The 13,929-nt window shown below is 42.3% G+C and overlaps 1 protein-coding gene across 16 annotated transcripts in view; it reads right to left on the bottom strand.

Annotated features, from left to right (window-relative positions):
* The window catches only part of LOC137368959 (teneurin-3), an 891,767-nt gene that overhangs the window by 286,021 nt on the left and 591,817 nt on the right, over positions 1-13,929 (bottom strand). The window contains exon 1 of one of the 16 annotated variants that reach the window (XM_068029342.1): positions 3,898-3,963. The exons of 13 other annotated variants lie outside the window; for them this stretch is intronic. In XM_068029342.1, coding sequence (XP_067885443.1) covers positions 3,898-3,937 — 40 coding nt within the window. In that variant the 5' untranslated portion in view covers positions 3,938-3,963. Of the gene's footprint in view, positions 1-3,219; positions 3,272-3,400; positions 3,465-3,897; positions 3,964-13,929 lie in introns of those variants that run through there. 2 more of the 16 variants (XM_068029345.1, XM_068029344.1) reach the window with 2 other exon arrangements.

Genomic DNA, 13,929 nt, shown 5'->3' with positions numbered 1-13,929 from the left:
CTGATGTATGGAAAAAATATTTCTCAAATCAAGTTAAAATATGCAGTGTTGTCACCAGCCTCACTTAATGTGTTAGTACAATAGACTATTTGAAAATTCACAAAACCGCACACTTGAAGCTGGACCAATACACTTCTTGTGTGATCACTTCAAGTTACTCCCATCACCAGTGAGATTCATAACCAACAATACCTCATCCTGATTCAAAATACTATCAACACACGTGAGGAAGGACATAATTCACAATTTAATTGTACAGCTGGGTGTTTTTTCCCACTGTCTAGATAGATTCAGTATGAATACATCACCCACCCACGACAACACATTATTAAAATCTGTAATTGTAAATTGTCTCTGATTCACCATTGCATACCTTTAAACGGTTAACTCCTTCAGCCTCACCAGATATGGCAGCAGCCTTAAAGGGGAAGGGGCACTTTACAAGATGCTGTAGGGCCAGGCTTGGTATTTACAGAAACCTTCCATGTACAAGCCTCCATGCTGGTCACTGGGGAATTTTTTCTTATTGGAAAGCAACCTTCTGCAACACCAGCTTTTCCCCAGTGGTTTAATCACATAAACATCTTCATTTTATTTACAGTTTCAAAAGGGTCGAATGGTACCTTATGATGTGTAGTGAGCACATTATTTTGCATTCAAGGATCGGCAAGCATCGTGAAGTGCCTCAGGACTCTCCTGTTGCAGGCTTATTGCCAACAGCATCCTTTACTGTTGATGGTCAACCAGCCATGTAACAGGGACTGACCGTGAACCCCAAAAAAGCAGTGACGTAGAATTACACAGAACATACAGCACAGAAACAGGTCCTTCTGCCCAACAGTCTGTGCTGGTGTTTATACTCCACACAAGTTTCCTCCCATCCCATCTCCCTCATTTCAGCCTTTTTATCTTTCTATTCTCTTTTCTCTCATGTACCTCTCTAGTTTCCCTTTGAAAGCATCTAAGCTATAAAAGGAGGGAAATAGTGTCTGTTAATTGCTTTACTGTTGATGGTCACTCAGCTTTTTGTAACACAGACTGATGGCAGAGATGGTGCACCCCAACAAAACAGATTACATAAACCTCAACCACTTCCTGTGGTAGTGAGTTCCACATTTTAATCAATCTCTGAGTCAAGAAATTTCTCCTTATTTCCCTACTGGATTTATTAGTAACTACCTTGTATTCAAGGTATTGAACCACAAATTGCCTCCAATTAAAATGAGTGGATAAAAACTGCAGAATACATGTGCCCAAATTCCAGTTATCAAGGCCTGCATTGCACAACACACGATATTCCAAGAAACCTCCAGAATTCTCAGCACTGGATTTCTTTTGAACTTAAGGGTGCTCTTATAACTTCCAATATTACTACAAATGTTTGTGCACTGTTAGCCAAAGGTGACAACATTTTACACATGAGTCTGAGATTTAAAGGGTTATACTCACAGCACATTTTAATAGTATTCAAAATAAAGACAATAACAATTTTAAATGAGCTTCCTCAGTACAAAAAGTAGGGGTCATTCACAATACTCCTGTTCCAAAGCTTTTAGCAAGGAAATAAGTATACAATTTATCAGGGTCTGGGGTCCCCTTTAGCAGTCACACCTGGGTATTGACCGAGCCAGTTAAACTACTCTATTTACCTCAGTGTGAGGCGAGTTCAGCCTCACATGCGCTTTACCTCAGGTGTAAAGTCAACTGAACTGAACAGCATGACAGTATAAACGCTACCTTATAAAAGCTTTAAAATTGCCATTTTTATTCAACTAACAAGAAGAACATTCCAATTAAAACTCAAATTAAACCCAGTACTTATTAAAAGCTTATAGGCACTAACCTACACCAACAAGACTGATCTCACAAACTCCCAGTTTCCTTCAATTACACAGCAAGGAGCAGGCCAGAACTTGCCACAATTTCCAATCACTTTGGGCAACAATTTAAAATATTAATTTCATTTCCTTTATAAGTACTCAAATTCAATCTCAAACCAGAAAGGACTTGTTTATGGGAGACATATGTTTCCTTTCACATACATCCCCCACCCATATATTCACTTCTTAAACACAGTGTTTGAATTCTCCTGACTTAGAACAGCACATCTCCATTTCACATTGTTTACAACTAGAAATGGCAATCCAGCTGAAGTGTTGGGGACTACACAATGTTTTACCTGCCACTGTACTAAAAAGCTGCTCACATCCGATATAACTTGGTTCTGTTCAATTGTGGCATTGCTTTGAGTTAAGAGGGATAGGCTTGCAGATCACCGCTGACGGCATCTAATGGGTCTAATCACACCTAATGACATCTAATGACACCTTGATGACTTTTACTTCCTAGCTTCTTTCATTATCCCCATCAAGCTCTTACCTGCTTGCTTGACCTGCATGCCAGGTACTCAAGGATGAGGTGAACACAGAAGACGTCCAGGCAGGCAAGCTGAATGCAGCCAATACCAATATGGTTTTCCAGCTCCTCTCTGTGCATTTATTAACTACTCATGTTCCAAACAGCAAAATATGGGAAATGACATCTCAGATGCTACAGGATAACTAAACTACTGACTGATCTTTTAGGAATTCAGTTTCAAAATACTCTGGAATCATCTTCAAATGTCGTGGATAGCTCAGTCCTCAGAAAACAAAAATACAATTTTTCTCTCTCCTTCTTAGACCATCATAATTTCAAAAGATCATATTTTCCACAACACTAAGGAAAAGAGTCATATCACATGCTTAGCACAGTTATGGTTTTCACACTTGACGCTGTCTTATACTGGTTTAACTAGCCACTGAATTAATCAGTCATTTCACATCACAACTTTTAAAAAATTTGTTCAATCTCTTTTCATTACCATCTTCAAAGCGATTACTTAACGATAGGCCATTTCTTTTGGAAAAGAAGTGCCCCAATAAACTTTTTACTGGTGAAAAGAGGAAAGCCATTCACATAAAAGGCAAAACGCTATACAGCAATGTCCGTACTGCCGATTGACAAAAAGTCTGCAACAAGACACTGAAAGCCAAAGCAAATAAATGCCTAGATTAAATTACATTTAATAAAACTGAGACCTAGAGACAGAGACAGGCCCTGCTACCAAAAGTAGAAGCATCCTATTCCCAATTAGGATTTTGCTTCCCTGAGAAAAGAAAACTTGGAGATCCTCATTTTTCAGCTAAATCAAAAGAACAGGGCCAATTGTATTTTTACTTTTGTCATTTGTGAAGGAGAGCAAATCGAGAATTGTTCCGTCTCCAAACGCTTCCTGGATTCCCTTTAGCAATGTACTAATCATCATGACGCAAATTAAAAGGATCCTAGCCTCTCCTAACTCAGCATGGTAAACATGCACTGAAATGATTGTAATAAACACTGCAATTAACCCACTCACGCTGCTTGGAACCTCAGGAGCATTCAATTGAAATTATGCGTCCGACTGAGCAGTCAATGTTGGGATTCAGTCTGGACGGATGGGCACAAAATTTTACACACATGAACTCCAACACCTCCACCCCACTCTAATCTACCACTCCGATTGTGGGAGTGTCCCATTTATACTTGAAACAGCACAAACACAGAACACTGCCTGGTGAATGCCACAGATCAAAAGAAGAAGGGAGCAGAAAAAGAAGCACTCAGAGTAGCTTTTGTGTACAAGTTACGAGGGCTGAGTCACACAAAGTTGACAGGCACGGAAGAAATGATTAAAATTAAACAAGCATCAAAGTCAGAAGTTTGTGCAGCATGGAAATCGGTGGTACGGCATCTCACTGACATTAGAATGACAGGCAATTTCTAGCATCAATAAAGCAGATCTACACAGTTGGTGCGGAGATCCACGGTTGGGAAAACAGCGAGGACAACTGGGAAAATGTCTCCGCAACTCACCGGGCTGACAGTCCATTGCCTTGTCACCGCTAACATCCATGGAGAAAATGACAAAGAAAGTTTGCCTCTCTGTTGCATGGAGTTTGTTGCTCATCTATTCCCGTCATGTCTCCAGGGGGCTGCTACTGAGAAGTGTTCAGGTTTTAATCCTCGCTGCCGGATGGTAAGAACCACACAGAGCTCTCTCGCTCCTTCCCTCAATCAACCTGGAGATGACGGCACCGATCAACCTATTTCCTACACTTGCATCGCAGTATCAGCCGGGTCAGCATTTCACCAGGCAGGAAGGCAAAGGCCAAGGCGAAAAACAGACAAACGACAGCATTAGGGGCAGCGGCACGAGATCATTCTCTGGAAAATTATTCAGCTATTATAATGGCTTTAAACACTGCCACTTGCAACCCCTTTGGCTAGCTGGAAATGTCCCTCCGAATTGGATGCACTTAAAGAGAGCATCGCCAGAGCTTTTATTTTTGACATTCTGAGTGTCTTCAATTAAGTTGTGTCCTAAAAAGAGAGCTGAAACCTTTTTGCCCTGCCAAGTACAAGGCCTGTCATAATTCATTAATAACAGTGCTTCGCTCAGGCATCCATCAAGCGAGCAGCCTCCAACAAAACTGCTGAGTGAACAGCAGCCTCTCCTGAGACACTGGCAGCGCTCTGCTGTGACTGTGTAGCCAACTAGGACTGGATGGACAACATCAGTGACCTCTTGATACATGCCTGATGTGGTGGTGGGTGGAAATTTGGGGGGGGGGGGGCATAACAGGCGGAAATAAGGGGAGTTCTGCACTGCCTTTACCCACAAAAAGCCACTGCTGTCGCTAATTTACTGCCTCAAATGTCCGTAAGAGATTACAGTGACAAATTATATTCCATTACCCCTCCCTTGACTACTCAAGTAATGAAAATCCTTACATGAGGCCAACACAAAAAAAACCTGATAAATAAACAGTTCAGAAAGACAGCAAGTGGTTTCGAGTCTGAGACCCGTCCAAATATCATTGCTATTACTTCACTAGAGATTCAGACTTCACAGTCAGATGAATAGGCGGTGATACATGCTTACAGATGTTTAAACTGCTGCCAACTGGGACACAATATACCACTGACTGGAATAAAATGACACAGAGTTTTGATTAAGTGTCTCCAGGCAGCATTAATCTATACTTAAAGGGGTATTAGCTGTCCTACAGAGCAGGTGAGTAATTGCACTAATATCTGAAACTTGCCTAGGCTATTACCAGTAATGACAGAGACCTGTAAGACTCTCTCATTGCCTTTAATGAAACTGTTTGAAGAGTTGTAATGTTATTTTCCTCCCATCGCCCTCTGACCCGGAAGGTCCCACCTCTTGTGTGGTACAGCTCAATGACCTCCATAATCTCACACAGTTTGACCACTGTTCACGCAAACCCAACAGTGAATGCTGGCAGGTTAATCATCCTCAGCAGGATAGCCCATTCTGTCCTTAATCAATGTTTCCATGCTTATCCCTTCCCAACCACAGTCACTGGATAGTGATCAGAAGCAGGAGCCCTGGATGACTGTTTATTCTCTCCCAACCTAGTCCCCACCAGCACGGAGATGCTACAGCCAATTGTAACGTCCTTTACAGTGACCAGGGATGAGGTCAGCTACCTCAGCACAGACCGACTTGTCTAACCCAGAACCTTCCTGGCTTGTATGGACTTCCTGGAACCAGACTGAGCTGTGGCTCTGCAATATGAGCCATCCAGAGAACCATAAAAAAATTATGGCACAGAAGGAGGCCATTCAGCCCATCATGTCTGCACCAGCTGAGAAAACTAGCCGCCCAATCTAATCTCACCTTCCAGCACCTCTAATCCTTCTACTAATCATCTTAAATCTGTGCCCCCTGATAATTGACCTCTCTGCTCAGGGAAACAGGTTCTTCCTGTCTACTCTATCTAGGCCCCTTATAATTTTGTACACCGCAATCAAGTCACCCCTCAGCCTCCTCTGTTCTAAGGAAAACAGCCTTAGCCAATCCAATCTTTCCTCATAGCTGCAACTTTCAAGCCCTGGCAACATTCTTGAAAATATCCCCTGTACTCTCTCCAGGGCAACTATGTCCTTCCTGTAATGTGGTGACCAGAACTGTACACAGTACTTCAGCTGTTGCCTAACCAGTGTTCCATACAGTTCTAGCATTACATCTCTGCTTTTGTATTCTATACCTCAGCCAATAAAGGAAAGCATTCCATCTGCCTTCTTCACCACTCTACCTGTCCTGCCACCTTCAGGGACCTGTGGACAAGTTCCATCACTTCTTCTACCCCTCTCAATATCCTCCCGTTTATTGTGTATTCCATTGCTTTGTTTGCCTTACCCAAATGCATTACCTCACACTTATCTGGATTGAATTCCATTTGCCACTTTTCCGCCACTCAACCAAACCATTGATATCATTCTGGAGTCTATGGCTACCCTCTTCACTATCAACTACACGGCCAATTTTAGTGTCATCAGCAAATTTCCCAATCATGCCTCCCATATTTAAGTCCAAATCATTAATATATACCACAAACAGCAAGGGACCCAACACTGAGCCCTGTGGAACACCACTGGAAACCGCTTTCCATTCGCAAAAATGATTACTACCCTTTATTTCCTGTCACTGCGCCAATTTTGGATCCAACCTGCCACATTCCCCAGTATCCCATGGGCTTTCAAGTTTCTAACCAATCTGCCATGCGGGACCTTGTCAAATGTCTTACTAAAATCCATGTAGACCACATCCACTGCACTACCCTTATCAATCCTCCTTGTTACTTCGGAGGACCAGGTTCTGATTTTCTGATTTAAAGTAGTTGAAACTCTTAGCGAACAGCATTACTGAAAAGGTGACATGACGAGCGAAATGGAGGCATTGAGGATCCAGTTTATTTATAGCAGCAGTTTCTGTCCTGCATGCCCGATATTTGTGACCAAGGTGCTCTTTGACCTCTGAACTTGCCTTGCATCTTCTGTAGCTGCCAGAGCATCTCGTGCTGACATTGCTCAGTGGGTGAACTACTTCCAAAACTAAACACAATTTAATCAATATTTTTTAAGTTGCATTGCTCGTAGCGAGGCAGACAACGTCCTATTTTACAATACTAGGCTATGAGGTACTGCTGCAGCGGGGGAGGGAGTCTTTAAACTAAATATTTGTGACACACTCCAAATCAATTCTGATTCTTCAGATGAAACTGAACTGTAGAGTTTATAATCCAACCTCCATACATCACTAATAAATATTCAAACACCAGTTCTGAACTGATGCGAGGACAAGACTCAAATTAAGTGCAGATTTTACTCCCGGGCTCACTGAAATGGCTGGCAATGTCGTCACTGATATAGCACGGTGCACTTTCAACCCATCAGACTCAAAACACTATTTAAACTCTCCCTTCCCCACATGTCAAAACACCCATTCTGCATCCTTTCAGAAAGCTGGTTCAGAGAAGAACACAAGGAATAATTGACAGAGAGGCAAAATGGCAGAGGAAAGCAAGAAGTAAGGCACAGTTTCTGTCTAAGAAACAGTTTCTCCTTAAACTAAAATTTTACTTTTTTTTGTACCTTAATCAATGTTCTTACTGCCATCCTGAAAGAATTTAAGCTCAGACGTTACATAAATAAATGCACTTTTTTAAACCACAAAGAATCCAAGTGTGTAGAAAATTACCTTTCAGTACTTTGAAGGAAAGTAACCTCCAGGTCTATGATACTGTGAATGTTAATCACTTTCCTTTCATGAGTCCCATGAGTCCCTCTTTCCCCCAAAAAAATAAGCTGAAAAGAATCACAACCTAAAGAATAAGGAAAGACCAAGCAGCATTCCTCTTCACTTTGCTTTAAAGAAAATAAATCACCCTAATAATTTTTGAGGAAATATCATAATTCCCGTAATACTTGATTTATTGGGAAGGCCTGCTCTTTATTGACCATCCCTAACTGCTCCACCAAAGTGGTTTGATAGAACTGAGTGGCTTCCACATTGGAGACACATATAGGCCAGATTGGATAAGGACCTCAGGTTTCCTTCCTCAAAGGATATGAGTAAGCCAGATGGGTATTTACAACAGTCCAACAGCCACATGGCCACTTATTTCCCAATTTTTTAAAAACTCAAATTGGATTAAAACTCAGTTTTCCTGGATTATTAGCCCAGGCCTCTGGATTACTTATCCAGCAACATAACCCAACACTATTGCACCTGCTAGTTTACTTGTGGTTTCCTGAGCCACTCTGGTGATGTCAGTTAAATTAGCTCCATTGATACCAATCAGAGCCAGTACTCTAGAGCAGCCGAAGGACTGATACAAAGGTACACAACCTGGAGAAAGCAGCTGAATGGGAAGCGATTACTCATGTGGTTAAGGATTGATCCCCAGTCTGTGGGCCGACCTCAGCAGGGGTTACCAGTTGAAAGATTTGCGTCACGCAAATGCCAGGCAATGAACAACTCCAACAAGAGAGAATCCAACCATCTCCCCTTGATGTTCAATGGCATTACCATCGCTGAATCCCCCATCATTAACATCCTTGAGGTTACCATTAACCAGAAACTTAACTGGACCATCATAGTCATAATGTGGATACAAGAGCAGGTCAGAGGCAGGGAATTCTGCGACAAGTAACTCAACTCCTGATTTTTCAAAGCCTGTCCACCATCTACAAGGCACAAGTCAGGCGTATGAAGGAATACTCTCCACTTGCCAGGATGAGTGCAGCTCCAACAACACTCACAAAGCTCGACACCATCCAGGACAAAGCAGCCCACTTGATTAGCATCCTATCCACCACCTCAAACATTCATTCCCCCCACCACCACCGACGCACAGGGGCAGCAGTGTGTACCATCTGCAAGATGCACGGCAGCAAAATGCACCAAGGCCTCTTTGACAGCATCTTCCAAACCTGCGACCTCTACCACCTAGAAGGAAAAGGATAGCAGACGCATGGGAACACCACCACCTGCGAGTTTCCCTCAAAGCCACACACCATCCTGACCTGGAACTATATCGCCGTTCCTTCGCTGTTGCTGGGTCAAAATCCTGGAAATCCCTCCCTAACAGCACTGTAGGTTTACCTACCCCACATGGCCTGCAGCGGTTCAAGAAGGCAGCTCACCACCACCTTCTCAAGGGCAATTAGGGATGGGCAATAAATGCTGGCCTGGCCAGCGACGTCCACATCCCAGGAAAGAATTTTAAAATATTACAAATTGGTCTCAGCATCCCCAGGTGAGAGAGAGGAAAAGCTCTAATTGCCCTCCAATAACCAAGGCTGCAAACTGCCTGTGTGTGGTTCATGTGCAGATGAGGATTGTGTCAAGACACATACTTATTAACACATTATATTTAAGAAAGACTTGCATTTATATAGTGCCTCTCACAATGTCCCAAAGCACTATCATAAATAGTTCAGCACTCCCTCAGTACTGCACTAGTGCCAACCTAGATTTTGTATTCAAGTGTCTGGAGTGGGACTTGAACCCACAATCTTCTGAAGTTAGAATGCGACCAGCTGAACCACAGTTGACACATTAAATACATATATGTGTGCGTGTCACTGTGTGCACCTTTGGTTGCCATGATCAGGACCAAGCGTGATACATCAACAGCTAAATAGTCTGCTCCTGTGCTTACATGAAGGGTGGCAGGCAACTGTTAAACACAGCCCAGCTTGAACTGGTGGTGGCAGTGTGACTAAATAATACACATGACTCCAGACAAACAGATACTGGATGTGATTCACTCCCATTTTTTGGAATTCCTAATCCGAATATCGTCTGTGCAGAGGAAACCCTGATCCAAGCAGAAAATCTTCCCCAATTATTTGCTTTTCAATGCTCAGCACACTAACAACAAATCTGCTGCCAAATTTCATCTGGACACATCACTGCATTTTAAGGGTCTAATCACTTTTTGTGTTAAATGTTTTTTTTTTAAGTGATCTCTGCAGACCCGATGCTAGCTGACTTGCTGAATGAATGATTAAATGGGCCTCACTACACAGTGGCTTTTAAAATATTATTCTCTGGTAATTTCCTCCACTTTGCTGGTCATCACATCTTTGCTGGAGTAAGGTCCATGGGTGCTGGTTGCTCTTCGGCAACTGATTGTCAGCTGTAGCTCAGTAGTTGTGCTCTCACATTTCAGAGTTCAAAAGTTATGAATTCAAGCCCCACTTCAAGACTTCATTACAGAATCTAGACTGATGCTTCAGTGTTGGGCTAAAAAACTACAGCACTGGTGGTGCTGCTGTCTTCAGATACGGTGTTCAACTGAGAATGTATAATAACTCAAAGCACTATTTGAAGAGGGATGTTCTCCTGGTGCCCTGACCATTACCTATTGCCCAACTGAGACTATCGAAACAGATTAACTGGCCTACTATGTCATGTACTGTTTTTGGAGCTTGCTGTGCACGAAGTCACTACTGCATTTGCCTACAAAGGAACAGAGTCAACACAATTCATTGAGACCTCCTGAGGATGTGAATGGTACTATAAAAATGCAGTTTCTTTAATAAATGCTTGGTCAATTGACTGAAATTGATAAAATATTTGTTAGGCAATGGCCAAGGCAGGTTCGTAGAACAGAATGATAGAACCTTACAGCACATAAGAAGTCCATCTGGCCCATTGTGCCTGTGGCAGTGCTTTGAAAGAGCTATCTAATTTGTCCCACTCCCCAGCTCTTTCCCCCATAGCCCTGCAATTTTCTGAAGTATTTATCCAATTCCCTTTTAAAAGTTACTGTTAAATCTGCTTCTACCACACACTCAGGCAGTGTACTCCAGATCTTAACAATGTACTGCGCTGCACCTCTGGTTCAGTTGCCAATTGCCTTAAAGTGCTGGTTAGGAACTTGTCTGCCACTGGAAACCGTTTCTCTTTATTTGCTCTATCAAAATGCTTCATGATTTTGAACACCTCTATTAAAGCTTTCCTGAACCTTCTCTTCTCTAGGGAGAACAATTCCAGTTTCTCCAGTCTCTCCACATAACTCCTGTTCCTCCTGGCCTCATAACAAACCTTATAAAGAAACTTAACTTTCAGGAGAGGCCTCCGGTGGTCCCTCTAAGATAGCTCAACACCTGGAGCAAGTGGGACTGGCATGCACCGTGCATGCTTTACCTATTTCTCCTTGAAAGTATGTAAGACTATGATTTGCATACTTAAATGGTCTCCTGCATCTTTGGGCGGGAGTGCTGGGCACCCATTTAAAGGCCTGCCTGACAGTTGATTCAGATTGACAAATGGAGGCACAAAATCCTTAGCAGATTTCCAACTCTGGTTCATCCATTTTTTGGGACAGAAACAAGCGTACATCAATTGAGCAAGGCTTTGTTGACGAAGATCAATGGGAAATTGATCCACGCACAAGTAAACTCTTAGTAGTTAAGAAAGTATTTAAATCTAAGTGTAGCTAAGACCACCAAATCAATAAATCACTCTCGCTTTCTCATTCAGTCCAACTTGATTCAGCTGGCCAAAATGCTAAGAGGGTCAATGCATTCCAATGAAGGAGTGTACAGGGTAGTTTACCATTAACCTTTCAGCACAGGCAGGTCATTGTTTGCATCGCAGATACCAACACACTTGTCTGGTTAAAGAAGTCAGAATGATCAGAAGGATGAGTCGGCAGTTTAGACTTGACATGTCCCCTTTAAGAAAAGAAGACCTCTGACCTGATTCTTTGCTTTTTTCAGTTTTGAGTTTGTTCGAAACTTTGCAGGATGGATGAGCTACATTGTTTTTTTCTCTTTCTAGGGGTGGATGACAAGTTGGTCTCGATATGACCAGCAAATCTGGAAGAAACATATTGCAGAGCACTTTTTTTGGACCGCAAGCATTTATTTTCACTTTGAAGAAAAAGCAGATAAAAATAAATCAGCTCCATTCAAGAACATCCTTTAAAGGGTCCACTGAAAGCAAACTTGACTATTAATCAAATACTTCTTTTTCTCCCTCCGCAAAACCCACCAATTACTCCTCCTCTTGCCGTCAATCCTGCTCCTGTTATGATCTTTTGGTGTTACCATACAAGGAAATGCCTGCTTGGCAATTTTCCCTCCCCACTCCAACCACACAACACAGATGGATTTAAGGGGAAGTTAGAAAAGTACATGAGGGAGAAATAAGAACAGGTATGCTAACAAGGTTAGATGAACTAAAGTGGGAGGAGGCTCACGTGGACCATAAATACTGGCATTGAGCAGTTGGGCCGAAAGGCCTGTTTGTGTGCTGTCTCATAGACTCCTCTCATTTGCTTCTGATCTTTTATCATCCTCTCGAAGAAACCAATTCATGATGGATTGTGACTGCAGCCAGACAGGTAGCGGACAATCTGGTGAAAATGCAATGCCAGCAGGCGAGGCCCTCACAATAGACTATCATAAAATATACCTTTTAGTGTTAGTAGGTTATTTGACTGTGGGAGGCCATTACAGTTGAGTCTGACACTGCCCTCAACACAGGGATCATTGCATCATAAGGCTAAGACAGGTAGTGGAGAAGAGCAAGGAACAATCTGAAAGTACAATGTCTAAATTGGAAGAGGGCTAACTTCAATGAGATGAGAACAGATCTAGCCAGGCTAAAATGGAACCAAAGGCTGACAGGAAAATGGAACAATGGGTGATCTTTACGGAGGAGATGCTCCAGGTACAGGATAGGTACACTCCCAACAACAGAGAATAGTAAAGGAACCAGAGCCAGGGTTCCTTGGATGACAAGAGAGATAGAGAATATGATGAAACAAAAAAAGAGGGTGTATGATGCATGTCATGTAAATTCTTCAAGTAAGAACCAGGTCAAATACAATAAGTTGAGAGGGCAAGTGAAGACGAAAAGTGGAAAATAAGACTGGCAAAGAGAGAATATGAAAATAGAATGGCAGTTAACATAAAAGGAAACCCAAAAATTTTCTACCAGCGTGTATATAGTAAGTGGGTAGTAAGCAGCGGAGTGGTCCTATTAGGGACAAAGAGGGTGGTAAATGCTTAGAGGCACAAGGTAAGGCTGGAATAATTAATGAGTACTTTGTATCCGTCTTTACTGAGGAAGAGGATGCTGTCAAGATATCGGTCAAAGCAGAGATGGTAAAGGTAATGGCTGAAAATTGAGAGGCAAGAGGTACTGGAAAGACTGGCTTCGAGTGGATAAGTTGCCTGGTCCAGATGGCTTGCTCACCATAATCTTCCAGTCTTCCCCACATATGGGGAAGGTGCCAGAAGTTGAGGTGTGGCAAATGTGACACCCTTATTTATGTAAAGGTGTAAGGTCAGTTCGAGTAACTACAGGCCAGTCAGGTCAACATCAGTAGTGGGTAAGATTTTAGAAACAATAATCAGGGGGAAAAAATATCAACAGGCACTTAGAGAGGTTTCAGCTAATTAAGGATAGCCAGCACAGATTTGTGAAAGGCAGATAGTGCTTGACTAATCTAAATGAATTTTTTAATGAAGTAACAGAGAAGATTGATGAAGGGAATGCAATGAATGTTGCCTATTTAGATTTTAAGAAAGTATTCTACAAAGTATCACATAAAAGGCTGGTGAACAAAATTGAGGCTAATGGAATAGGAGCGCTAGTGTCAGCTTGGATAAAGAATTGACTGAAGGACAGAAAACAGCAAGTCATTTTAAATGGTTATTTTTCAGACTTGTGAACAGTAGACAGTGGTGTTCTCCAAAGGTCAGGGTTACTACTTTGTTGCTATATGTATAATATTGATATAAATGACTTGGATATTGAAATAGAAAATAACATTTCAAAATTTGTCGATGATACCAAACTTGGAAGAGTGGCAAATGGAGATACAAATCGACTGCAACAAGTCATAGACAGGCTAGCAGGATGGGCAGGCAGGTGGCAAATTTAATACAGAGAAGTGTGAGGTGATGCCTTTTGGCAGAAGGGATGGGGAGAGGCAATACAGGCTTAAGGGCACAGTTCGACAGAGTGTGTAGAGCCAGAAGGACCTTGGGGCGCATGTGCATTGATCTTTGAAG

Source organism: Heterodontus francisci, chromosome 4, assembly GCF_036365525.1.
Source record: "Heterodontus francisci isolate sHetFra1 chromosome 4, sHetFra1.hap1, whole genome shotgun sequence".
Classification (NCBI taxonomy): domain Eukaryota; kingdom Metazoa; phylum Chordata; class Chondrichthyes; order Heterodontiformes; family Heterodontidae; genus Heterodontus; species Heterodontus francisci.
This window is presented reverse-complemented; position numbering and strand designations above follow the sequence as displayed.